The following is a 27,685-nucleotide window of genomic DNA, read 5'->3' on the forward strand; positions in this document are numbered from 1 at the left end:
TTGTTTTTGTTTTACAAGACAGGGTCTCTCTGTGTAACCTTGGCTGTCCTGGACTCACTTTGTAGACCAGGCTGGCCTCGAATTCACAGTGATCCACCTGCCTCTGCCTCCCAAGTGCTGGGACTAAAGGCGTGCGCCACCATGCCCGGCTTCTTTCATGTTTCTTTATCATGCAATGTAACATCAATGAAAAGAGTACTAGTGGTTATCATATTTAAGTTTGAGACACTAGGAGAATGTCCCCCAGGGGCAATGCCATCTATTCTAAAATTTATAACGCGTCTGTGGTTGTACAAGGGATAGTTATATCACACTAGGTGTAATTATGACCTGGTTTAAATATATAATGCATTTGTGATTGTACATGGGATAGCTTTATCGTGTTAGATGTAATTATGACCTGGTTATTGTTTTCATCTAGAAATTAAGCATGATTTAAGGAGATATGATTGTGTGTCACGTTGACAAGGAATGAACTTGTGATGGCTGTTCTTGGTTGTCAACTTGACTACATCTGGAATTAGCTAAAACCCAAGTGGCTGGGTCTATCTGTGAAGGATTTTTTTTTCCTTAATTAAATCATTTGAACTGGGAAGATATGCTTTTTATTTATTTGTTTGTTTATTTATTTATTTATTACATGTACAGTGCTCTGCCTGCATATATGCAGAAGAGGGCATCAGATCACATTATAGATGGTTGTGAGCCACCATGTGGTCGCTGGGAATTGAACTCAGGACCTCTGGAAGAGCAGCCAGTGCTCTTAACCTCTTAGCCATCTCTCCAGCCCCCAGAAGACACACTTTTAATCTGGATCTTTTGAGGAGGATGGCCCGCCTTTTATCTGTGCCACACCTTCTTCTGGCAGCCTATATAAAGGACGTGGAAGAAGGAAGCTTGCTCTCATTGGTCAGTCCATTCCTCCATTGGCATTAGAAGCCACTTCTTCAGGATTCCGGCATATGGTGAAGACCAACTGAGACATCCAGCCTCATGGATTAAACAGCTACTGGGTTCTTGTCTTGGACCTCCTGTTGGCAGACAGCTATTGTTGGACCACGGCCTGCAAGCTGTTCTAATAAATCACAGATATGACTGCTCAGAGATTGAGGCCAACTTAGTGAAAACACTATCTCAAAACAAACAAACAAAAAAGCATCTGGAGATAAGGCTCGGTTAGCAAAACACGCCTCACAAGCGCAAGAACCTGAGTCCAACCCTCTGGTATGACATTTCCTGAGAAGATGTAACCAGGTATCTACTCAGACTACAGTCACCACAGTCCAACTTGGTGAACCAATGAGTTTTACTAGGACTGCTTATAGGAATATGGGTAGGGACTTTCTTACAGGAACAGAAATGACTTAATGACAGCTGCAACACCAACGAACATTCCAGCAGGGGTGACAGCTCACCAATGCTGGGAACCTGGCGCACATTGCACACTTCCGTAGCAGCAGCAGCACAGCAGGTTGTAACGTCCTTTTCAGGTGAGTAGTTCAATTGTTCTGAGCCTCTTCCAGGCTGCTTAGCTGGTCTTCAAGTTGGATTGTCTGAGGATGGCACTACATAGTTCTTACTGCTTAGAATGCGCAGAGAGGGAGGGGCCTAGTAAGTCTGTTGAGTTTCCCGGACTTCCTGAAGTCATTTTGAGCTGTTAACTTCCTGTCTTAAGGAGCTTCTCTGCAGGATAGAATATTTTACCTCTTCTTCAAACATCCTAAAAATACCCTATTCACCTTGCCCCTTTCATAGCTTAGTCTTTTTTTTTTTTTCTTTTCTTTTCTTTCCTTTTGGTTGTCTTAAAAGAGTCTTCCTCCAAGGAGGGAAGGTTTTAACTTGACCTGGAAACTGTTACACAACAGACCCCTAGAAGGAACATAAAAAAGGCTGAGCTTTGGTGCTACGGACTTGCAAATGCTGCTGCTGAGGAGGGTGAAAGGGTGGAGCTTACTCTTGCCTCCAAAAAACGGGTGAGGTTATTTGGCACCTGAGGAAGAATGCCACTCACAGTTGTTCCCCTGGCATCACAAGTAAGCCTATGGAAGAGCACACTAGTTGTTAAGATTCAGAAAGTAAGCACTCAGAAATTTCAGTAAGTTCCTGAAACGAACAGGATTCACAATGCCCCTCCCCAAGGTTATAGAAGCGCTACTAATTCCAGCTGGTCCAGTGGTGGAGGTCAGTAGTCCCCACGAGCCTCACCCATCAAGGGTGGCTTTTGGGTGGTGCAGCTGCCCCAGTAAATGCTCACTAGGGTACACTTGGGTAAAACTACTGGTGCCCTATCTGATGTGAACAGACGTCTGTTTGTGTTTCCTCAGGAAGTCATATAACATCATATACAACACACACACACACACACACACACACACACACACACACACACACATTCAATCTATAGCAATGTCCATTCATCCACCTGTACTGGGAAAAAAAAATAAGGATATCTGGTTTTAATAGGTCTTAAATAGATGCTTAATCAGTTTCTTGTCCCTCTTGCTAACACAGGTGGCAAGCTCGGAACTTGAATGGGCTCAGGTGGGCCAAGACCGAGGCAAGCACAGCAGAGTACTTGGGAATGCACCAGCGCCTGCACAGCTTACCCAGGCAAAAACACAATTCCTCCTATGCTCCTTTTCCTTTCAGTCTTGGGACCTTCTGACTACCGACAGTCAGTTGAAGAGATTTAGAAACCGTGATTTCACGAAGGGGGTGTGTGTCGTGAAAATAACAATGCCCTGGAAAGGCTTTGGCACTGAATTAAAAAGCAGCGCCATTCAAGATACCCAAGCTAATGCAAGGGGAGCCGCGGGGGCAGAGTCGGTGGCTGCTCAGAGGGTCGAGGGCACAGCTAAGAGGGCTCCGGGTGCCTTGGATGGGACGGGACACGTGAATGAAACGAAGCGGAGGAGGACGGGGCGGCGCGGCCCGCGGACACTGCGGAAACAAAGATCGAGCCTCCGGGACACGAGCACCGGGAACAGCTAGGCCGCAGCGCGCGGACCCGGCGCGCGCGGAGCCGCGAGAGGGAGGGCGGGCGGCGTTAAGGCGGAGCCAGCGGAAGGCCCGGGCGACCGTAGTCGGCGGGGAAGGGGCGGGGCGGGGCGGGGAAGGGGCGGGGCGGGCAGCAGCGGGCCGGGCCCGAGCGAGCGCGCGCGGGGGCGGGGCCGGAAGCGCAGCGGCCGCGACGCGGACGCCGGGAGCGGCCGAGCAGGGAGGCTGTGGCTGGCTGGCGGGCGGGCGGGCACGGAGGCCGAGGCCGCGGCCCGGGCTCTCCGCGCCGCTGTGGAGGGCGCCCCGGCCCTAGCCGAGCCGCAACAATAGTGGGAGCGGGTCGCCCGGCGCGATCGGCTGGCCAGGGGAAGCGGGACCGCCGCTCCAGGGCGCTGCGGCGGGAGAGACTTTCGGAGCCTGGACGTGCAGGAGCACACAGCGCTGACTGAGGAAATTGTCTCAGAAAAAAGGCCGATCCGAGGCTGGGGCTGAGCACCGGGCTGGGCTAGGTGGAGGGACCTGCAGGTCGAAAGGGAAAAGAACATTTAAGATTTCCTGGGGTTTTTGGCCAATGCTCCCGCTTTGAAGGTAAAAAGCATTGCGCTTCAGGTGTTTTGTGATTTTTTTTTTTGTATGTGTGTGTGTCTGCACAATTGGCTCATTTCAGAATTCAAAACCTTTAATGTAGAAGATCGCTTTTTGTTTTTCTGTTTTGATCTTTAAGAAATCCACAAATTTTGCTTCCCAGGGCTGCCCTGGACTTCGTGTAGTGTTCGTACTGCTGTATGGTTTTATTTATTTTAACTGTGCAAATCATCTGGACGATTTTTTTTTCCCTCCCAAGTGCCATTTCGGATTTGTTCAGCCCTTTTTGTTTTGTTTTGTTTTGTTTTGTTGTTTTGTTTTCTTTTTCTTCCCTGGAATAATTCTGCAGTTGGCATTTTAAGCATTTGGAAACCAGAGATTTTTCAACCTTTGGAGCTTAAGGCTTCCTTGTCAACACAAGGACAGCTGGGAAAACTGGATGGAAAGGATGGTTTTTATCTGACTGCAGCGAAGACGGATATTTTGAAGTCACATTCTTTCTGTGGTTGGTTTTTTTAGTCAGTAGTGCTAACCTTGAAGAGATTTGTGGTTAACGTTTTGGTTTCTAAGAAGGTCATAGTTTTTCCTCTTTTTGTTTCATTTTTTTCTCCTTTTTTTTTCCTTTTTTAAGACAAGGGGAGGGTAAAGGGTCAAGAAAGGAGGAGACCATGTTAACTGGTAGAACTAGAATGGCGCCGCAGTTACCAGGGTCCTGACAGCTGGAAGAAAAAGGATTTAGTCTTCAACTTGGGAGGCCTTCCTTCCACCTTCCTTAAAAATTGCAAGGGTCTCAGGCCTCATCAAGACACCCAAAGAAGCTCCAAGATTCCGGAACTGTGGCGACACGGAGGAACCATGAGCATAAGATTACCCCATAGTATAGACAGGTATGTTTAAATAAATTGGGGTTTCTCCAACACTTACTAAAAAGACTGGGAGGGAGGTGTCCTGCTTTGACCGAGCGGGCTGTGGGATAGCTAAGGTAGGATAGCTGCGGTCTATGGTTGTGGTCAGTATATATGTTCCCCCTGTGTGTGTCTGTGTCCAAAACACACCCCCTAATTCTGTGTCATTTGTAACCGGTGACTCTGGAGAGGAGGGGTAAATGCCTTCAGCGGCTTTTGCTTTGCAACCAGGTGTAAGGCCGACTCTGGGTCCCCAACTTGCCAGCCTCGGGATTCCAAGCTTGGTCTTGTGAACCCACAGGGGTGAATGGGCACTAGCTTCAGATATTTGGGGAGGGGCGGGATCGGGGGCGGGGGAGGAAGATTGGCAGGGCTGTGAGCCTCCCCCAGGCTGGTTTGTAATGGGATGGTGGGGTACAGTGGTAGGGTGGCCCCCATTTAAAATGAGGAAGCTGTGCTTGGCCTGAAATGTTGGGACAAAAATACCGTGCATCCATATAATCAGAATTCTCACCAGCGGCTGACAGAGCTCCAGAAGGTTTAGGCCACAGTGTTCCTCTTCAAGTTTAAGAGTTTAAGTTGAGACCTACTAACAGGCCGAGTGCTCTGGGTTTAATTTGCCAAGCTGTTCTTAGTAAGCTGGACTCTGAACAACAACAACAACAAAAATAACAACAGCAAAAAAAACAAAAAACAAAAAACAAAAAAACCAGGCCTTCCCTCTGCTTGAAGCCGGAAGGAGTTGTTTTGGCTCGTAGGCCCCTGAAATCAGCTGGAAGCACATGATACCCCTTCCCCCACGGGCTGGATCTGCCCTGCTGCCGGGAGCACTGCAGTGTGACCTGTCCTCTCTCCTCCAAAGGATTGATACAACTGGACTGCCTTGCCACTCCTTCCCCCCTCCCCCTCTTCAACCCTTCCTCCTTTAAAAAAAAAAAAAGAAAGAAAGCCCTCCAAGGGGGCGTGTTTTATGTGGCTATCCCATACCTCCCAACTGAATGGATAGGTAAGTGGTTGGAAAATAACAGTCGAGTGAACAAGTAGTGTTTGCAGGGATTGGGACGGCTGTTTTGTAAGTCAGCAGTTGCTCTCTGCGTCAGCTCACCTTTGGCTATACATGCTCAGAGCAATTTCCTTTTGACCGTGGAATGCGGCCTAAGCATAATGTCTCCCAAACACTATGTCCTAGAGTCCCGGTTAGATCTGTGGAGTAGTCTGCGTGCAGTGGGGAGGAGCAGGCCACCACAGAGGCCGTGTGGCTACCTGGCATCTCCCTCTTCCCCTTTCTATTGTGGTCTTCTGTAGTGTGTCCCTGAGAAAGGCTAACTGAGGCTGTCAGAGTGAGGAGGGGAAAGGTCTGCATGTCCACCCCTCTCTCAGTATAGCCAAATTAAGATTGGGATGGCGAGTGGTTTCTATTAATTCAGGGAACCAGGTATGGAAGGGTGTGGGGAGGTGGCAGTTTTGGGCTAATAACATGAGGTGCTCCTCTCAGAGCATTCATGACTGCGTAGATACAGACCTCTGGGCCCCAGGTGCTCTCACTAGACCACATTAGACCATCTCTTGTTTGAACCTGGTGATGTTTTAGTGGGAGAGAGAGAGAGAGAGAGAGAGAGAGAGAGAGAGAGAGAGAGAGAGACAGACAGACAAGCCAGAAGTCACTGCTCATGTTTTGCAAACCGAGTGGCTTCCTGGTTTGTCCAGTGCTGTTCTGTGTTTCCTGAGGAGTGTCAGATCTAGTCTCAAATCTGAGTCCTCTGATCCTGAATCCCCGGTCCTCTCCGTTGCCCCATCGTGGCTCGCAGAGGTTTACAGGCTCGCCACCTAGAGTGAGCAAGGCACCATTTTGCTGTCTCTGGCCGTTGGGTGAGGCACTTGTCAAGCATTCCCCTGGACTTTGAACCTATAACCTCTGGAGTTGAAGCGGCATGCTCTTCCGTGGGAAGGCCTGTCTTGCCTTTACCCTGCCTCGGTCAGTCTGGGACCCACTCTGGATCCCCTTCTGGCTCCCTTTAGCTGGCTGTCCTGATCTGCCTTGAGTTACACTGTTGAATTTGTTGACGTCCTAGGCCCTGTACCTTATGAACGTAAATAATTCACAATCCTTTCTTCTTTTTGTCACCCAGGCTAGCTTCCCGACTCGCTGTGTGCCTGGGATTCACAATCTTCCTGCTTTCACTTCCCAAGTGATAATTTAGTCTTAGGCTAGAGGGATGGGCTAGAAGGAAATGTCCCAAGTTGTAGTGTCAGGGATTCTGTTTTCTTTTGGTTTATCAGTTTATTGTATAAGATGATGCGAGTGCTTTAGAAAATTATTTATTTTTTACCGAGAGCTGGCAATCTAATTGGGAAGTAGACACGGTGGCACCTGATTATAAGCCCAGTACTTGGAAACTTGAAGCAGGAAGGATTAAAAGATTGAAGCCAGCCTGGGCTATGTAGTGAATTCAAGGCCAGCCTGAGTAACACCGTGTCTCAACAATACAGCAAAGGCCACGGAAGCGGCACTAGTGCAAGCTCTGAAAGCAGGGGCTGTGTCAGTTTGCTTGGTTCTTATCCTGTCTACTAAGTTCAGTGCCTGGTGTGTAGTCAGTGCGTTATAAACCCTTCAACTGTGTGTTAGGATAAGTGAACACACAAGTGTAAATCCATCCACTGCAGGTTGTTTCAACGACTGCATCGTGTAATGCAGGGTAAATCAGAGAACGTTTCCTCGTTGTTACGTATTTTCTAGAGGATAAAGGAACAGGATGAAGGGTCATATATTTAGAGATTGTGGCTTAAATAAAGAAATCTGGGTACCTGCTTGGCAGTCTTTCACATCAGTTTTGTCCTGGGTCCACTTTAGGCATGGAGTGATTTTAGAGGATTTCTCTTTTAGTGGAAGATGAGATCAAATGTGGCTGCCCCTGCCTTTTGTGGGTTTGTTCATAACATCTTTTTGTCCCTTCATCTTAATTTCAGCATCTTCTCTAATGTGTCTGGTATTGCAAATAGAGATTTTGCCTGATTCCTCAGAGTCAGTGTTCTTGGGGCTGGGTAGGTTGGGAGTTTGCATCCACAGAGCAGCTTTTCTCTGCACAAAGGTGCAGACCATGTGAGGACCACACCAGAAAAGTATAGTTATGCCAAGAATGCTTGGTCTTCTCATGTCCTCCTGAAGTAAGCAGAAGTGCCATATATTGGCATCTCTAGTTCACACTTTTATGATGGTATTGCCCTCACCGGGCTGTTGAAAGGCACAGATCAAATGAGATAAGATATTCCAAGTTGCTTTTTCTTTCTTTCTTTCTTTTTCTTTTTTTTTTCTTTTTTTAAGGTTTTTCAAGACAGGGTTTCTCTGTGTATCCTTGGCTATCCTGGACTTTGTAGACCAGGCTGGCCTTGAACTCACTGTGATCTGCCTGCCTCTGCCTCCGCCTCCCAAGTGCTGGGATTAAAGGCGTGTGCCACTATGCCCGGCCCAAGTTGCTTTTTAAATTGTGAAACTATATAAATTCTAGATGGTAATTTCGTGTATTTGATTTAGCTTTGTGCACTGCTTCATGAATTAAATAATCTAAAACAAGTTAAAGCTGGTGTGGTAGAGCACAGCTTTAATCCAGCACTTGAGAGGGAGAGGTTGTTGAAGTTATTTTTACAAAAATGTTTCTCTGAGCTTATTTCTTAACCCAGCTATCATACAAATAATTGAGACAAGGTTCCACAACACAATCTGAGCAGTTTAAATCTGTTCTTAACCCTCTATGTTATTTTGTCTTACTCCCAGCAAACATCCCAGCGATCCTTGCACTTTTGTAGCTTTCCTCGGCTCCATCTCCTTCCTCCTGATCCTCCTTTGACCTCTCTACCTGTGGTTGAATCCCCTGGCTAACCCCCTAGTTCCTCTCCTAACTCCTCCCCGCCTGGCTGGCAGGAAGTCCAGCCCTATTCCCTCCCCCTGCTCAGCGATTGTCTGTAAGCTGCTTTATTGACATACCAGGGAACAATTGGGGAGCAGTATTTACACAACATTGAGACAGAAATCAGCATTTAAACTACCCAATGACCTTACAAGAGATAGGTTGCTCCCTGTGAGTTCAAACCCAACAATGTCAACAAATTAAGCCTGTGGCTAGCTAGGACTTCATATTGAGACCCTGTCTCCAACCAACAGTAATGATGATTTTAAAAGTTAAGGAGTGTCAGAAAGTTCTTATTTTGAGAAATTTAAGAAGAATGAATAGGTTTTTGTTGTTGTTGTTGTTGCAGCAGAAATGTACAAGGTAAGGAGAACAGAAAATAAGACCGGGCGGGGAGTATAGCTTAGTAGGTACCACATTTGCTAGAATGCTGGAAGAACTGGGCTCAGTCACCAGCGCTACATTCCTATAATCTCAGCACTCCAGAGGTAGAGGCAGAAGAACAGAAATCCAAGCTCCTTCTTGGCATCCTAGGGGTTTTAGGCCAGCCTGAGCTACAGACCCTGTCTCAAAAAGAAAAATGCAATATTGATAGGTGGATGGGTGGCCCACCCTGTAACCCTAGCACTTGGGAAATTGAGGCAGGAGAATTGTTCTGTGCGTGTGTGTATGTGTGTGTATGTATGTATGTATGTATGTATGTATGCATGTATGCGTACACATATACCTGGTTGTATGCACTTGTGTGTGAAGTCCAGAGGTTGACATGAGGAATCTTTCTTAATCACATTCCATCTTATATTTTAAGACAAGCTCTGTCACTGAACCTGGAGCCTGGGATCCAAACTCAGGTCCTCGTGCGTGCAGGGCCAGCTCATTACCTCCTTCTCCAGCCTCCTTCCTAGGAATGCTGATGAGTGGAAGAGACTGATACTCCGGCTAGTTAGATGCCATTCTGTGGGATGCAGTTAGAATTAGTTGTGGGTTTTGCTTTTATCCCCTTCTTCTTCTTTTTTTTTCCCCCAGGGCTGGAGGTAGAATCCAGGGCCTCTTGCATGCTATGCTCAACCACTGAGTCACACTAGAAACCCCAGAGGGATTTGGTTAATGATCCTAAGCCATTCCTTGTAGAAGGAGCTTTCAGAGGAAATGCAGACCCTCAACCTGTTACTGTCTCTATTAAACTCTGGGGCCAAAGAGCCCCAGATAATTAACTTAGGTTCTGTTTCCTTTAGAAGATTAGTTTCAGCACAGAGGAGGGGAAAAAAATCTAGAGCAGGAAAGAGTAAGTACCCTGAAGTTCCAGGTCTGCCCTACAGCATCCAGAGTATGAGATGGAGATGGCAGTGGATTTGCAGATGAAACACTTGGTGATTAATCAGCATTATGAGCCAGGAGCAAGCTAAGCTTAATTTTGATACTCAAAAATGTTCTGATAGAGCAATCTAATACTTCTTTTCTGGTCAAAGAACGGTCAGGCAGAGAAACTGCCCTGCGGTTTAGCATCATAAACAAAAATAATAATAAAATTGCATTCATCAGAAACTATAAACAGGTAGTAGAGACTATATAGGTAGTCCTTAAGTGAACACACAGATAAGGGAGATCTGGGAGCTAATAGCTGCCATGGAACAGGGTTTGGAAACTGGAGTCTGGATAGTGTCCCTGAGTGCTTTAAAGATACAGGACTTGTATGTGTTTGAAAGGAGGTGTTAGCTCTGAAATTCTGTAAGATATGAGTTACTTTAATTTATACTAATTGAGTCTACTTCATATTATCATAGTGTTATTACTATTAAAAATATTTTTACAGCCAGGTGTGGTGGCGCACACCTTTAATCCCAGCACTCAGGATCACTGTGAGTTCAAGGCCGGCCTGGTCTACAAAGAGAGTCCAGGACAGCCAAGGCTACACAAAGAAACCCTGTCTCAACCCTCCCCAAATATATATTTCTTACTGGTTTATTATTTTAAAAACCTCACTAGATTTATCATGTGGCTTAGAAACTTGCCCCAGAGTGCTGTATGTCTTCTGTTTGTTTGTTTGTTTGTTTTTTTCCTTTTATTATTCAGTGGATATCTATTTATTTCAGTTTTTAATTTAAAGCTTTAATGTAATGTATTTTGATTACTTTCCCCTTTTTAACTTTTTAATTTTTGTCATATATGGATGTTGTGTCTATGCTCCATGTGTGTACTGTACCCTTGGAGGCCAGAAGAGGGCATTGTATCCTCTGGAACAGGAATGGCAGATGGTGGTTGTGAGCCACCATGTGCGTGCTGGGAATGGAACTCTGGTCCCCTGCAAATCAGCAAGTGCTTCTAACCATTAGTTGTCTCTCCAGCCCCTTCTCTTTTTTCTTAATCTCTGTGTTGGGACAAGACCCCAGCTTAGACCTGTAGGTGCCTTCCTGGCCACTCCCCTCCCCATTGGTCAAACAGGATGAAAAAAAAATTACTCTCAAAAAATTTAAAGACTATCAGTCACTTTGGTGTTTGTAGGGAAAACCAGCCTCTTGAGTTAACAGATATGGATGCTGGGGTCAGCTTTGTTTCCAACCACATGGAAAATACTTCCCTGCACTGGGTCTTCATTTCCTTAACTGCAACAGTGAGTCCATTGGGCTAGTCAGCCTTGAAGACTTGATCCTTAGGGTTGTTGTGCTCCTAGAGCCTCTGGAAACAATGCCATGCTTCCAGCGGGCCCTGTCTCCCTGAAAAGTCACGACGTTTAAAGGGAATAGAGCACCTGATGGAAGGGAAAGGGAAACTGAAACACAGGGATGTAGGCGTGTGAAGAGGAACTGTGGCCCCTAGTAGGATTGGAGACAGTAGATTTAGATGGTGTGTTACGGTTTAGAAAGATAGCCAGGTTAGATGGATTTGAAGGGGGATTACACTCTTGTGATTACAAGAGTGAGGGAATGAGACAGTTAAAAAGAGGCAGGGGAGAGACTGAAAGGATGGCTCAGTGGTTATGAGCATTTGTAGCAGAGGACTGTGGTTCAAGTCCCAGTACCCACATGGTGGCTGCCAATCATCCATAACTCCAGTTCCAAGGGATCTGACAGCCTCTTCTGACTTCCTTGGCCACAGATGTGCACACGGTGCCCAGACATGCTTGCAAATAAAACACTCATATACATAAAATAAATAAATCTAAAGAAAAAAAAAAGGCAGGAGAGTAGTTAAAGTTTTGTAGGTGAAGGGGAGAGGAAGGCATTTGGGGCAAAGGGAACGTGAGCAGAGCTTCTGGAAATGGTATGCTTGAGGGTCTCTGGAGCAGAGGAGAGTATATTGATAATGTGTACAAGGTGGGGGATAGTTCAGGCTTTATGGGGGAGTCCATTGAGATTTAATTTAGAGTGATTTTAAAAACAATATTTCAGGTCAGTGTGAGATTTCAGTGGATTACAGTGCTTGTCATCAAGCCTGGCAATCTGAGTCCAATCTCTGGAACCCACACGGTGGAAGGAGCCAATTCCTGGTCTCTGGCCCCCACACGCGTGCTACGGCAGCTATGTGTGCGTATATTCACAATTATATTTAATACAAAAAAATGATGGGTAAAGAGCAAGTCCTGGTGTTGATGTGTAAATTAGAAGAGCGTTTAAATGTGGGAAGGCTGGCTAGAAGTTTTTAGCATCAGATGCCTGGGGACAGTGAAAATGGAGAAGAGGCTGGTGCAGACGGCATCTTGGAAGGAGACCCAGTGAGGTATGTCAGGGCTGAGTCTAATGTGATTTCTGACTGTGAGACTAGTCGACTGGGAAAGCGACCGTGCTGTTGATAGAGTAAGAGCTTCATTGAAAGTCCCTTGTCTCCCACTGGTACCCAGCAGGTCACTGAGTACAGACTTTGAACAAATTTATCTTGCTAAGACGCTTGGGATAGGCCACTTTAACAAATAGTTTTTGAGTCCTTGCAGTCTTTTAGAGAGGTGGGTAAAGGACAGTTTGTTTAGGAGTAATCTCTTAGAAAATTGGGTCATGCTTTGAGAAGATTAGTGTATGTTTAATGGATCCTGAGTAATCATTCATACTCTATTCCTAAATATCAGACCATATTCAAGGGATGTAGAAACATACTAGTAGACGGATACAGAAAGTAAAGGACTTTAAGGCAAAGGTGGCTGTGTGAGCCCCACTCAGCCACTAACTGGCCGTGATCAGGATGGTTTTTGTAAAAAGCATTTTGTGAATTTTATAGCATAGTGGTAACTGTTGTCAAAGAACTTAGTTTGCCAAGGACCCAGACTCTCCTAAATTTAATCTCACTTGTCACTGGCAGACCCACGGTTGGATTACCCACAGTCCTCTGTTGCGTCTCCACTGAGAACTGATAGTAATGGCTCTGAGATCACAGTGTTCAGAACCAGAAGTGGCTGAAGATCAGGTAGCTAGTTGGCATGGTTTCTTGAGATCTCAATCCAAGGCCGATTGAAGCAATTCAAGATTGCTTGAGACCTACTGCATTTTTCTAGGCCTAGCTCTCCAGCTTGGAATTCATGGCTTCCTTCTTCATTTCAGCCTAAGCTTGCTAATTGTGGTTGTATTGTCATTTCCTACCACCAGGTAGAACACCCTGTTTTGTGAGCCCATAACATTCATTTTAGTGTGCTGGGCGTGGTGGCGCACGCCTTTAATCCCAGCACTCAGGAGGCAGAGGCAGGTGGATTGCTGTGAGTTCAAGGCTAGCCTGGTGTACAAAGTGAGTCCAGGACAGCCAAGGCTACACAGAGAGACCCTTCTCAAAAAACCAAAAAAAACCCATTCATTTTAGTGTCTCCTCCAACCCCATTAGTCTTTTACTTCTTTACTGATTAATTCCATCAAACTCCACTATATATTTGTATTATTCCATCTTCACATACATACAGCAGTTTGATTCTGTTATTCTTTGTTTGTGCAAAAGAATTAATATAAAAATTAATTTTAAATAAACTTTTAAAAATTGCAAATAAATAAAAATATTACATACCAAAATTAGCCAGATTCAAAATCTATAACTTAATGAACCTATATACAGTTAGAATTAGCATTCAAAACATAAGCTGTAAAGCTTCTTATTAAATTAATTATCTTCTCATTAATAAGACATTTATTAAATTCTTATTAAATATATGTCCTTATCTACCATCAAAACCAAAAAAAAAAAAATCCTCCACAGAATTAGAACTAGAAAAAAACAATTTGACAACTTGTGTCTATTACCTGCATTCCTCATCCCCTTCTATTTAGCTTTTGTTTTCCTCATGTTAAACTGTACCCACAGGCACATTTGCTTACATACATATTGTCTAGATCCTTTATATGAGAGAGAATGTGTGATTTTTTTCTTTTTACAATTATGTGACCTCATTTAATATTATATATTCTAAGTCCATCTATCTTTCTGAAGTTTTTAAGTTTCATTTTTCCTCAGAGCTAAGTAGTATTCATATATATGAATATATATGTATTTGTATACCAAATTTCCATTATCCATTTACCTGTTGATGAACGACTAGGTTGATTCTAATTATTTGCTATAGTGAATAAAGCAACAATAAAACAAAATCAGAATTTATATAAAAGCTCATGCATAGCCTCTAGCATGTAGAGGACTTGAATTTTTTTCCCCAGTGGTGCTGTTCATTCTTCGCATGTTTGATGTTGGTTATCACATCTTGTTCTGTCAGCCAAGGTTCAAGAACAGTGTGTCTTTTCTGGGTGAGCTTGTTACAGTAGGTGTCCTCTATGCATAACAAACACTGTTTCTAGACTTGAGCTGTAGCTCACTTTTGACACTGATGATTTCCAGAAAATGGTTCTAAACCCTGCTGCTAGATGGGCTGGAGGGGTGGCTCAGTGGTTAGGAGCACTGACTTCTCTTCCAGAGGACCTGGGTTCAATTTCCAGCAACTAACAAATGCCGGTGGCCTCTCCTGGCCTCTGCAGGCACCAGTCATGTATGTGGTGTATGCAAAATACTCATACACATAAACACTACCGCCAGGAGCTGAGCTCAAGAATTCTTGTTTATATTGGATATTCTATCTTGGGTACTTGGTAGTTATTGTAGGGACAGGCCAGCCTTGTGGAGTTGTTGCCTTTAGCTCCTTAGAGTTTTAGGGGTTTCCCCACCCGCAGCTTAGTTTCTAGGTTGCCTTTCCCCACAAGGGTCTGCATGCAGGGTCAATCCTTCTATTGTCCTGCCTACCCAAGGCTGGCTCCATTCATTACCCTGAGCAGGGCCTGGAGGAGCTTCTCTCTAAGAGACCCCGCTGCAGAGAAAGGCCACTGTTGTTCTGGGAGGTGGTAACTGAAGAGAGTGCAGTGAATTGCTGTGTGAATGGGACCTTGTATGAGGCAGGGACCGCAGACTCTCTGTTCAGAGCCCCAGAGACAAAGGAAAACACCCCTTAGACTCCAGTGTCTTCACAGGAACAGGGTCTCAGGATTAGGAGAATTCATTCAGGCTGTTCTTCAGATAAGGTTGGTGTAACAAATCTTCATATGCCGCAATGCCAAGCACACGGATTCCAAATGACTAAGATGCCTACTATGCTGTCAGGGAACTGATAGTTTTGTTGAGAGTACCTGAACCTACTCCTCGGATACCATTTGGAATATATGCTTTCTATTTAGGTTAACAGACTTCCTGGAGGGAAAAGACCTTCCGGTTAAGATACTAAATGATAGCCAGGAAGGAGGGAGGAAAAAGAAAATCCAGGTGAAGAGCATTTCCTCTGGAGGAGTAGCCTGCACTTAGCTGGATATCATGGCCTTGGTGAAAGTTGCTGGGCAGTGGTGAGGCCATGAGCCACCTTGTCATGGGTCAGACTGAGAGGAGAGGGTAAGGAAGTGATGGTAGACAGCCAGGCCAATTCTCCTGCAAGTTTAGGCAGAAGGGAGAATCTAACTCCTGCTTTCTGACAGTAGGACCTAGCGTCTATTTTCAAGATAGGACCATGTTCCCAGGCCAGAGGTTACCTTCTGTGTTCACCAGAATCAGCTGGAAAGCCTGTTTAAACCAGGTCTGTTGGAACCAGGTCTCCTAATTGTGGCTCAGTAAGATCCAGTCACCTGAGAATTTGCATTTTTAACAGCTTCTTGGTTGACGCTGATACTGGCATTCCATGCTTTGAGAGTGCCACAGTGCTTAGTGACATCCGTGCTCTTAATTAGCTCTTCATTTTGTGGTTCCCTGAAGCAGGGTCTTGCTGTGTTAGCAGCCTCCAGTGGCGTAGAACTTTGTAGCTCAAGCTGGCCCCAAACTCACAGTGATCTCCTGTGTCCAGCTCTAGGGTGTGGCCACCACTGTTGCTGTCTCCTGCATTCTTATGGCAATGCTTTTTATTATTACTGGGCTGTCTATTCTAAAGCTTATGTGTTCCTGGCTCTGCTCTGCTGTGAATTTCTTCAGTGGATGGTAAACACTGTGTCCTTACATCTACTGTACGCCTACCACACAGTTAGAACCCTGCAAGTCCTGCTTAAATGGGTTGAATTGAACCACGGTCACTAGAAAAAGCATCACTTTCATTTGTGAAACCTTCCTCAGCCCTTTTCCTAGGATTATTTGTAATTCTAAATTCTGCTTTAGCCATGCAGAAGTATCAAAAAGTAACTCTTACAGAAATATCAAAGCTGACAGCACCTAAATCAAATATATTTAATTTCAGTTTGGGATTAAATTAGAGAATACATTTCCTGAAGTGATTCCCCAAACTGGGCTCAGGCCCTGGATTGTTGAATAAGAAGGATCTTTGGGGGCTGGACGTGGTGGCGCACGCCTTTAATCCCAGCACTTGGGAGGCAGAGGCAGGCGGATCGCTGTGAGTTCGAGGCCAGCCTGGTCTACAAAGTGAGTCCAGGGCAGTCAAGGCTACACAGAGAAACCCTGTCTCGAAAAACCAAAAAAAAAAAAAAAAAAAAAAAAAAAAAAAAAAAAAAAAAAAAGAAGGATCTTTGGAATGTCACTGATTTCTCTTAACATGTTGGTACGAGTTCTCAGAATGCTCAGATTCCTCCTGAACATGCTTCCTAGATGCTCCACCCTTGTAAGAGGCCACGTCCCAGCCAGGCTTCTCTGCTCAAGGCGTTGAGCTTCTGTTCTAGGGCCCTGGTCACATCTCCTGATGTGGGGCCCACAGACCACACAAGGTTGCCAGGGTGCCCGGCCTTCATCTCTCATTTTGTCATGGCAAAACTCTATGACAGTGAGTTGTAGGTTCTCCAGACCAGTGGCTGAGTCTGAGATGGAGGTCTAGATTGGGATAATGGCAGATATACATGGCCTCGCAATTCCTGGGTCAGGGTTCTTCTAACACTTGAGACCTCACAGTCATCTGATTAAGAAATTAGAAGCCAGAAATCCTGGTTGTCTTCACTCAGCCTAGCCTTAGGCTAATAGCTGCTGCCCTGCTTGTCTGGAGACACGTCCTTAAACTAGACCTGAACTTCAGGCCCAGCACATTGGTTAAGGAAGGAGCGGAAAGACATGGCATGTGTATGGAGTGTTCTAGACTCTGGGGATGTCCTGCACATTGTGTTGGAAGCAAGAGTGTCAGCAAGCAAGGAAGGAGTTACTGCTTATAATGCAAAGACCAGAGAAGGACAGTAACCACCAGGGAGGAAAGGATTCCCAAGCTGGAGGCTTTAAGACGGAGCACTGGTGTAGTGCTCTCAGAGCTCCTCTGTCTCCCCACCAGTGTGCTGTGGGCTAATCTTGGGCACTGCAGTTTTCCAGCCCCATTTTATTTTATGTTTTATGTTTGCTTTTCTTGTTTATGGGAGGAGGAGCACATGCCATGGAGCAAGACTGGAGGTCAGAGGACCACTAGTGGTAGTCCATTTTCTCTCTCTACCATCTGGGTCCTGGAGGTCAAACTCACGTCATCAGCTCTATCAGCCCCACCCACCAGTCCCACTATATAGATAAACAGGGTTAGAAAGCCCTAATGACTTGTCTAATGTCCGTAAGCTAAAAAGGGATGGAGTTGTGGATGATTCTTCTTGTTCTTCTTGTTCTTGTTCTTCTAGTTCTTGTTGTTGTTGTTGTTGTTCTTTCTTCTTCTTCTTCTTCTTCTTCTTCTTCTTCTTCTTCTTCTCCTCCTCCTCCTCCTCCTCCTCCTCCTCCTCCTCCTCCTCCTCCTTCTTCTCCTTCTCCTTCTCCTTCTTCTTCTTCTTCTCTCAGTCCTCAGCAAGCCTTGTCTTGTGAGGGCTAGCACTGTGTCTCTTTTCCTGCACTCTTAGCAAGGCTTAGGTAGCAAGCAGTTGTAAATCTTGTAAGGGAGACAGACCTCAGTTTGGCTGCACAGCGGTGAAGATGACCTCTAAGAACCAAGTCTCCTGAGTTGCTCCCTATGTTCCAGCTAAAAGCTCCTTGCCTTACGAGCTGAGGTTGTATTTGCCATCCAGGAAGAGGATGACTCTGCTTCTGTTTTTTCGTTGGTTAATGATGGGGAATGAGACGGGCTTAGGAAATTTCAGTGAGGTTCAAGAAATAAAATCTCAGAAGCGGCTTCGTACTCTACCACCAAGCAGTGTGGTGTCTTTATCTGCCTGGGGCTTCTCTTCATGTGTAGTACATTTTAGTGACTAAGACGGTGCAGTAAATAAATGATCAGTAAAATATTAATGAAAAAAAGGATAACATTTAAAAATATCTTATGCTTTGACAGTTTCATAAGTGTATACAGTGTATCTTGACCCTATCTACCTCTAGGACCCCTTCCCGTTCCCTCTGGACACTCCTCCCAACACAAGCCACTGTGTCCAGTTAATACTGCGGGTGGAATGCTGACTGACCTTATGTGGGCTTTGCAGGTCAGTGAGGTCATGAGTGCAGTGGCCATGTCACATCCAGAAGACAGCATTTCACATCACTCTTTCCCAGCTTCTGGCTCGTACATTCTTTGTGCCCCATCTTCTGCAATATTTCCTGAGCTTTTAGCAGAGGAGGGCTGACAGATGTCCTGTTTAGAGAGCATCCAACACTCAGGTATTCTCAGCACTTTGGCTAGTCATGAGTGTCTGCATTAACTGTTGCTGCCTGCTCAAGAAGCCTCTCTGACCAAGGTCGAAAGCACTATCTATAAACATAAATATTTAGAAGGCAGTTTGACAGCGTGTCCATTTATAAAAACTACATTGGTGCACTCTACCCTAGGGTCTGTGACTTCCCAGGCTGTGGGCTTTTGACCAGGTATATGTACCAGACATGAATTCTCTGCCCACCCCCCACCAAAGCCTCAATCCATTCAGAAAATGTTGGTTGTGCCCATAACCTTCCTGTCACTATTACACTAATGGGTACATGGTAGCACTCAGGATCCACTTGGTAATACCATGGATGGCATTTCTCCCTGAAACAGCCTGACTAGCACCTTCCAGCACCATGAAAGCTAGATTTCTTTATGTCCTGTAACCAAAGAGTCTTCAGCTACAAGTTCTTACTACTTAGCTCTAGTGCTCTAGTGGTCAACCAAGAACAGTGACAACAGCTCTAGTGGTCAACCAAGAACAGTGACAACAGACTGCTGTTTGGGGGAAGGGTGATGCTGTATGTAAGGAGGTACCGTACAACTGGCACTGAGATTTTCATGCAGTGACCCATGTCTTCTGGGAGAAGCATTATCCACACATGCAGCATGCTCATATTACTTTTTAAAATTATGCTTTTTAATTAGCTTACAAAATAGTGGATTTCCATCAGTTTTTAAGAGACACCTCTTAAAAGGTGTTTTGATTAACCCACGACCCATCCTCTCCCTCCTGTCTCTTCACTACAGTTCCTCCTTAAACCTTTAATTTCCAATACTTCCCCTTCCTTCTAGTTTCACATCACATGCTCTCTGTCCCCGGACTCCTTGTGGCTCCCTGCTACGCATAGCTCCTGACCTCTACAGACACACCAAATTAAATGCACAAATCTAACAGTTTGAAGCTAGGATACACATGTGAAAGAACACACGGCAGTCGCCTTTCTGGGCCTAGGTTACCTGACTTAGTTCAGTGTTTTCCTGTTCCATTCATATTCCTGAAAAATTTTTTTTATAATCTCACTTTTCTTTACATCTGAATAAAGTTCTATTGCATATATACACTGAATTTTCATTATCCACCATCAGTTGATGGACCTCTAGTCTGACTCCATTTTCTAGCTGTTGTGATTAGAGCAGTAATGCACATGGCTGTGTCCACGTCTTTGTAAGAGGGTGTGAAGTTCTTTGGGTGTACTCTCAGGAGTAATGTAGCCAGGTTGTTGCTAGTTCTGCTTTTAGGTTTTTTGAGATATCTCCACACTGACTTCCATGGTGGTTGTACTGGCTGGTTTTGTGTCAATTTGACACAACCTGGTGTCCTCAGAAAGGAAGGAACCTCTCTGATCAGTTGAGAAAATACTTCAATGAAATCTAGCTGTAAGGCATTTTCTCAATTAGTGATCAATGGGGGAGGGCTGGTGTTCCTGGGTTCTATAAAAAGCAGGCTGAGCAATAAGAGCACTCCTCCATGGCCTCTGCATCAGCTCCTGCCTCCTGCCTCCTGCCTCCTGCCCTATTTGAGTTCCTGTCCTGACTTACTTCAGTGATGAACAGTAACATGAATATGTAAGTCAAATGGCCCCTTCCCTCCCCAGCTTGCTCTTTGGTCATGGCGTTTTTGTTGCATCAGTATAAACCCTAGCTAAGACTGTGGCTATACTATTTTACATGCCTTCAGCCATGGTTTCGCTTTCCTCAGGTGCTTGACAACATTCCTTGTCATTTGTTTCTTGATGCTGACCAATCTGACTGGAGTAAGATGAAATCTCAAAGCAGTTTTAAATTGCATTTCCCTGATGGCTAAGGATGTTGAACACTTTTAGAAAAATGTTTATTAGCCATTTGTATGTCTTTGAGAACTCTAGGTTCAGTTTCCCCATTATGTCCCCCCCCCCATTAGGCTGTTAGTTTATTTGTAAGTGTCTGGCCACGTGTGTGCAGGTGTTCTCAGAGTCTAGAACCTGTGTGCAGGTGTTCTCAGTCTAGAACGTGTGCGCAGGCGTTCTCGGAGTCTAGAACGGGCGTCAGATGCCCTGGAGCTGGAGACAAGTGTGAGCCACCTGACCTGGGTGCTGGAGTCTAAACTTGGGTTCTTTGGAGGCGCAGCAAGTGCTCTCAGCGGCCATCTTTCCAGCCCATTTTTGTTTTGTTTTGTGGGTCAGTCTGTTGGTTGGTTAATTGATTTGGTTTTTGATTTTGGGTTTGCTTGCTTGTTTGTTTGAGACAAGGTCTTGAGTGTAGCCTCGATTGCTTGAAACCCCAGACTGCCCTTCCTTAGTCTCCCGGGTGCTAGGATTACAAGCACACTCCATTTCAGTTGCTTCCTTTCCCTTTTTCTTCCATTGTATTTTAAGTCATACTCTTGTGGGACTAGAGAGATGGATGCTTCAGAGTTTCATTTCTGTTTCCAGCACCCACGTTGTGGCTCACAACAACTAAGTTCAGTTCCAGGAGGATCTAGCACCCTTTTCTGGCCTGAGGGCACCAGGCATGAGTGTGGTGCTCAGACATACATACATGTAAAGTAAAATAAAATAAATAAAATAATTTTAAATTACAAAAAAAAAAAAAAAGTTCAACCAGAGCCTTGCTGTGTTGCCCAGGCAACCCCCAAGTTCTCCTGTGTTCTGGTAAGCCTCCTTGCTACCACCTCCTAGTGCTAGAACTCCAGGTACAGACAGCTACCTCTTTCTCTTTCTCTTTCTCTTTCTCTTTCTCTTTGATCACAACCGCCCTCATGCTGTGAGGTGGTATTGTATTTTGGGTTGATTTACATTTACCTAATGACTAAACTGTCACACATCTTTATGATCGTTGACTATTTCCCTATTTCTTAGAGTGTTTGTTTATTAAGATCCTTTGTTTATTGTCTATTTGAATTATTAATCTTTTTGTTTATTTATCTTTTTATTGCTAAGGAGTAGAAACAGTTTTAAGGCTGGGGAGATAGCTCTGTCTGTAGTAATGTTTGCCTTATGTGCACTTGTCAGTACTATGTGGGTGTGGGTGTGGAAGAAACCTTAATGATGCAACTTTAAGCTGAGGCCTTTAACTATTATTGGCCATTTAAAATTTTTTATTTATTATTATTTTTTTTTTATTTTGGATTCGGTTTTTCAAGACAGGGTTTCTCTGTGTAGCTCTGGCTTTCATAGAACTTATTTTGTAGACCTGACTGGCCTAGAACTCACAGAGGTCTGCCTGCATCTGTCTCCCAGTGCTGGGATTAAACCATGCCTGGCTTATTGACTTTTTAAAAATACATTTACTTATTTATTTATTTATTTATTTATTTATTTGTGTCTGTGTATGGGGGGGCAGGTGTAGTCAGACGACAACTTAAACAGTCTATGCTCTCTACCACATACATGGACCCCAAGAATCAGACTCAGGTCAGCAGGGTTAGGGCTAATGCCTTTATCTCCTGAACCATCTGATTGAGCTTAAAAGTGTAAAAGTTGGATTTGATCTTGAAATAGGTTTGTTATTGCTGTGGTTTCCCGTGTTTTGAGACTTGGTCTGGTGTAGCCCAATATCTGAATACCTTCCGGGTATTTGTGTTTCAGGCATGCACAGCCATACCCAGCTTCAACTCTGGTAGTATTAAATCTGTGGTATCAAGTTGTTACTTTTGGGCTTGTACTCAGCATCTTGTTACAGTACTGTATATTAGGAGTATGGATTTTGTGTCAATAGACCTGTATATAGTTCTTGCTATTTAACCCTTTAAAACCTGTTTTCTCTCTTTAGAAAATAGTTATTTCTTTCATAGGAGTCTTCTGAAGATTAAGTGATAAAGCACTTAGTGAAATACCTGACTCTAAGACTCCAGTAGCTGTCAGTTTTTATTGTACCATCCTTACCTCATCTGACAGTCTGCACATAGAACCTGCTCCTGGGGGACTTGTCCTGGGGGTGGATCTTTGAACAGACCACTGCTGTTTACCTTGTCATTGCTACTTAACCAGCTGCCCCAACAGGAACTTGATGTGCTGTCACTCGTGTATTTTTCCTATTTTTCCAAGGGCTGATTGGACTGAGCTGAGCAGTTGCTCTCAGTTGGAGTCTGCTACAGCACAAGTGTTGGCATAGGGCGGGGCTTCAAATACTGCTGTGTGGACAGTATTCCCAACAGCTAGGCCTTGAAACAATGAGCGTTCCTTAAGCCTCTCTTTTTCTCTACCCACTGTAGGTTTTCCACAGTCCCTTTCTATTTGATGCTAGACTTCATTAATTGTTACTTCAGGTTTCTTGAGCAAGCATCCCAGAACATGTGCAGAGGTAACAGCCTAGCCTCAGGAGTCTGCTACTTGAAGGAGTTACAAAGGCCTCCTCAGAATTAGGGCGGGGATGCAGTGTAAGCTGGTAGGTAGGTAAGTAGGTAAAAGAAAAAGAAATATGTTGGAAATATGTATGTGATCTATTTTGGTCATCCCCCCCCCCCTCTTTTTTTTTTCACCCTGTCTGATCCCCTTTCTACTTCCCCTAAATCCCTCCAACTTTCATGTCTTTTTGTTACTGTTTTCGTTTATTGTGACCTGCTAGGGTTAGTTAGGGTTGCCTTGCTCAAGCTTTGGAGGAGGAACATGAGCAACTACCAGTGGCTACACCACTGAAGAAAATGCCTGGTCTCCCCAGCAACTGTTATCTGCTCAAGGAGGGATTAGGCTTTCTGATGCCTCCTCCATCCACCATAGGATGCCTGTGCTCCAGCTGCTGTGAGTGCGTGAGTACAAAGGCCATGCTGTGTCCACAGGTGTTTACAGAGCTCCTCACATTAGCCTGCTCTGACATGCTTTCCTTCCCCTCGTCCCCTGGAGGGATGGTATCAGTATCACTTCAAGGCTGAAGCTCGGCCTGGCAAGGCTCTGGACAGACATTTCACTCTTTCATCATTAATTTATTTTTTTGTCCCTCCTCTCCTTCAAATACTAGTTCAAAGTTAAAGATTCGGTAGTGAAGTCTTACTGAGTTAACATGCCTTGATTTGGGTGTCTACTTTCCTACATGTCTCTCCCTCTTCCATGACATCAGATTATTTATTCTTCTCTCTCTCTCTCTCTCTCTCTCTCTCTCTCTCTCTCTCTCTCTCTCTCCAGAATTTCTCTGTGTAGCCTTGGCTGTCCTGGATTTGCTTTGTAGACCAGGCTAGCCTCGAACTCACAGACATCCCTACCTCTGCCTCCCAGAGTGCTGAGGCTACAAGCGTGCGCCACCACGCTGGCCTCTATTCCTGTGTCTCTTATCTGTAAATAACTTCCAGAGTATCTGCAACTGGACCCTACATTCATTTTTCCTTTTTAAGATTCTTTGTTTTTATTGTATGTGTGTCTGCAACATTTGAGTTCCTAGTGCCAGGAGCGGTCAGAGGAGAGTGTTGGATCTTCTGGAGCTGGAATTACAAGCAGTTGTTATCAGGCATGTGGGTGCTGTGAATAGAACCCCAGGTCCTGTGCAAGAGCAGTTAGTGTTCTTAACTGCTGAGCCATCTTCTGAGCCCCAGGCTCTGTGTTCTTTAGCTGGTAACAGACAGCTGCCTGAAATAGGTACTGAGTTTCTAGTCCATTTCCCCCAGTAACTTCAATGCTGACTACTTTGCCTTGGTTAAATGTTTTGATAGATTTTTCAGACTGGTCCTTACACAAGTATAGTGAATCCTGCACATTGAGGAAGTCTATATATCACACTCCTTTGTTCTCCCAGATGGCATTCTCACATAAAGCCATGTGAAAGGGCAGGTAGAGGGAGATCCGTTTGCTTAGTGCTTGCTGAGTTTGGGAAGTGCTTTAACAATCTTTCTGATATACATCTACGACTGTGTTTTGTGTTTGATTTGTTGGTTGGTTTTTTGAAATGAGTCTCTCTGTGTAGCCCAGGCTGACCTCAACCTTTAAGAAGACTCAGTGAGTACTGTGATTATAAGCATGAAACACCACAGCCAGCTGACAGCTCTTACTAAGCTGGAGTGTCTAAGCATCAAAGCTTGAAACTACAGCGTCTGAGCTTGAACATAGTGCTCAGACTCTAAGGAGTCAGAGGAAGGCATCTATCTGGCTTCTCTTCTGGTTTGGTGGTGTTCTTATCCAGAACGCAAGAGTCCTCAAAGACAGACAGACAGACAGACAGACAGACAGACAGACAGACAGACACACACACACACACACACACACACACACACACACACACACACACACACTCCTTTCTCCCTCTCTTTCTCCCTCTCTCCCTCCTCTTTCCTCCACAGTTGTAGCCCTCACTCCTCTGTACTGACCTGAGACTCTGAGCTTTGTTTCTTCCCGTGATCCTGTCTGTGCTGCTTTAATATTTATACCAAAGATTGTGTGGCTTGGAGCCTCATCACTGACTTGGCTAGAGTGGAGTACCAAGTACAAAACTGATAATGTCTGTGTCACGGATGGCCCTGCCTCTAGACTGGAACCTCCACTAGTGGGGTTTTGTCATGGAGAGTGTGGTTCATTTACTAGTGATTGGAAGCTTGGTATGTTATACTGGGGTATGGACACTTGGTACCTTTTATTAGGATGCTGCTGCCAGAACCACACTGTATCCCAGGTAAAGAGTAAGGCGCCACTTAATCATTACAGTACCATTTGCCATGTGGCACTTTTGTTATTGAAAGCGATTCCGTTGCTTGTGTACTTTATTATGTAAGTACTGTGCTGTACTTATTCTTCTCGTCTACTTGTGAGGGAGAGCTTAGGGATAAAGAGGGAAGGACTGCTTTCCAGGTTCCTCTCCTTCACGGCCCACGGCACTGTTTTTGACAGCTCTTTAGAGTTTTGATACCACCTCTCCTCCTTTGAATAGAGTGCCTTCCCTCCATCCTTGTGACTAACAATGGAGCTACTATGTGGTCACCTTTTCTGTCCTCCATCTCTTGGAGAGCCTTTCATGTACAAAGCTATAGATTAGAAAGTGGATTAATTAGGGGAGGAAGATTACCAACTCTAAGGCTAGGAACTCCTGTCAGAAAGATGCAGGGAAGGCGTGCTGAGCCGGAAAGGATGAGGTGACCAGCCTGCTGGCAGCATCTGGGGTCCCTTTTCCTGCACCATCTCATGCAGTAGCTGGCATCATCTCCGTGGCATCTGCTCTGGCCCTGTGTGTTCCTTGCTCCTCTCCCTGCCTTGGAGAAGGTAATGGAGGAAGTGAGCTCAGCACTTGACTGACCTAAAGGCTAATTGGGAAGCCAAGGCCTTAGGACCTAGAAGCAACACAGTGCTTTCCAAGGGGGCAAGTTAAAGGCCCTGGCACTCACCAGGATTGCTCGCTATGGGGTTTGGTAAAGAGAAAGCGCCTCCTCTCCTTTCATATTTTACTTTGAAATCATATTTGGCAGTTAATGCCTTCAAAAAAAGAAAGCTTATTGATCCCAAGTTGACATGCTGTAGGAATTTAATACCAATAAAGCACATACTTAAACCAAAGTATGTAGTCAAAATATATGAAAAGAACAGTCATACAGGATGCCAGAGGAGTGCCATCTGACATCTCCTCAAAATTTCTCTAAGAACAGACAAGCTCATGGGACTGTTACGGGACTAATAATCCCTGTGTAACTAGCCACTGACACAGATTTCTTGCTCTGTGGGAGAGAGTCGGTTTTTGTCTCCTTCCCTCATCCATCTAATCTTCAATATTGTTGGTCAGAGATGGACTGGACCTTAATTAAAATGTAAAATACTTAGCAGGCTGGGCACCTCCCATCTCTACAGACACCGTCTTCTGAGGACTAGTAAACTGGTTGGTTTAATTGCTACTTCATCTAACCTTCATGACGTCACAGCCCACAGCCATTTATTTTCAGTCTATATTTGTGCAACACTTTGCAGTTTTAGAGTTGTTGTTGTTGTTGTTTTTTTTAAACACAGGTTCTTTTTTATAAAAACAGCTTTATTGAGATATCCTCACCCGTTGAAGTCCGCCCTGCAGCGTGTGCAGTTATCATTGTTTCCTAATTGAAGACATGTTCTTCATCCCCAAAAGAAATCTCTTAGCTATTAGCAGTCACCCCACCGTACACTTACACAGACCAGACCACTAATCTCCCTTCTGTTTCTTTGATTTACCTATTTAGGCATTTCATATAAAAAAGAATCATATATTATCTAGCGTGGTATTTTCAAGGTTTGTTATTTTATAGCATGTCTCATCCTTTGTATTGCTAGTTAACATACTGTTGTATAGATAATACTACCTATTGTTTTTATCCATTCATTGATTGATATAATTGGTTGTTTCTGTTTTTTTCTGTTGTGCTGTGAGTATTTAGGCATTTTTTGAAGCTGTGTTTTTACCTCTCTTGGATATGTACCTTTGGCAGATAGTGCTGTATCATATGGTAGCTCAAGCATTTTGAGATGCTGTCAAAATGTTTTCCAGGATTGGAGAGAGAGTTCAGCAGGTAAAGCACTTACTGTGCAAGTGTGGAGACCGGAGCTTAGGTCCCTAGGGCCCATGTAAAAGTCAGGAGGGTGTGGCAGCTGCCTCACTTGTGAAAAATGGAGATTGGACGTCTCTGGAGCAAGCTGGCTTGTCAGACTGGCCAGATGTTGAGCTCTCAGTTCCACGAGAGACCCTGCCTCAGCACATAATGGAGTGTGCAGTCAAGGAAGCCACCTGAAGCCACCTCAGGACTTCATCCACATGTGCTCTCACATACACAGCACATACACATACGTACACACCCTCCTCCAAACAGTGTTTTCAAACGTAGTAGCACCAACTTACATCCTATCAGCAGCGTCTGTGAGGGCTCCCTGTTCCCCAGCACTTACCTGAGGCCTTCTTCTGTAGTCATTTATGTGTACCGGGGTTACTGTGGCTTGGGTTTGCATTTCTGTTAATGGTGTTGAACATTTTTTCATGTGTTTATTATCCCACTGTACATTTTCTGTTTAAGTCTTTTTGCCTTTTGCTTTTGTTTTGAGACCAAATCTCACTGTGAGCCCCTCGCTGGCTTAGAGCTTGCTGTGTATAGACGGACCAAGCTAGCCTCAAACTTGTGATTCTTCTGCCTCTGCCTCCAAGGTACTGGGGTCCAAGGCATGTATCAATACTTGGCTGTCTGCCTATTTTTAAATTTAAGTTGTTTATCCTTTGATTGTTGGGTTGGAAGAGTTAGTTTGTTTTGTTGCTGTGCTTTTGGTGTCAGATCTAAAGCCGTTACCCAACTTCTAGAAGTTTCGTAGTTTTGGCTCTGTCCTAGTTTTCTTTCCATTGTCGTGTTGGAAACTTGAGGA

The 27,685-nt window shown here is 44.7% G+C and overlaps 1 protein-coding gene and 1 long non-coding RNA gene across 13 annotated transcripts in view; one reads left to right on the forward strand and one right to left on the reverse strand.

Moving 5' to 3' along the window:
- The window catches only part of LOC311589771, a 265,612-nt gene extending 249,273 nt beyond the window's left edge, over window positions 1-16,339 (reverse strand). Inside the window, exon 1 of the long non-coding RNA XR_014776649.1 lies at window positions 16,291-16,339. This is a non-coding gene — a long non-coding RNA (uncharacterized lncRNA). The remainder of the gene's footprint in view (window positions 1-16,290) is intronic.
- The window catches only part of ARHGEF11 (Rho guanine nucleotide exchange factor 11), a 109,980-nt gene continuing 85,473 nt past the window's right edge, over window positions 3,179-27,685 (forward strand). For all 12 annotated transcript variants that reach the window (XM_084768390.1, XM_084768401.1, XM_084768395.1 and 9 more), the window contains exon 1: window positions 3,179-4,469. In XM_084768390.1, coding sequence (XP_084624516.1) covers window positions 4,438-4,469 — 32 coding nt within the window. In that variant the 5' untranslated portion in view covers window positions 3,179-4,437. The remainder of the gene's footprint in view (window positions 4,470-27,685) is intronic.

Source organism: Acomys minous (genome assembly GCF_964271855.1).
Source record: "Acomys minous genome assembly, chromosome: 19".
NCBI lineage: Eukaryota > Metazoa > Chordata > Mammalia > Rodentia > Muridae > Acomys > Acomys minous.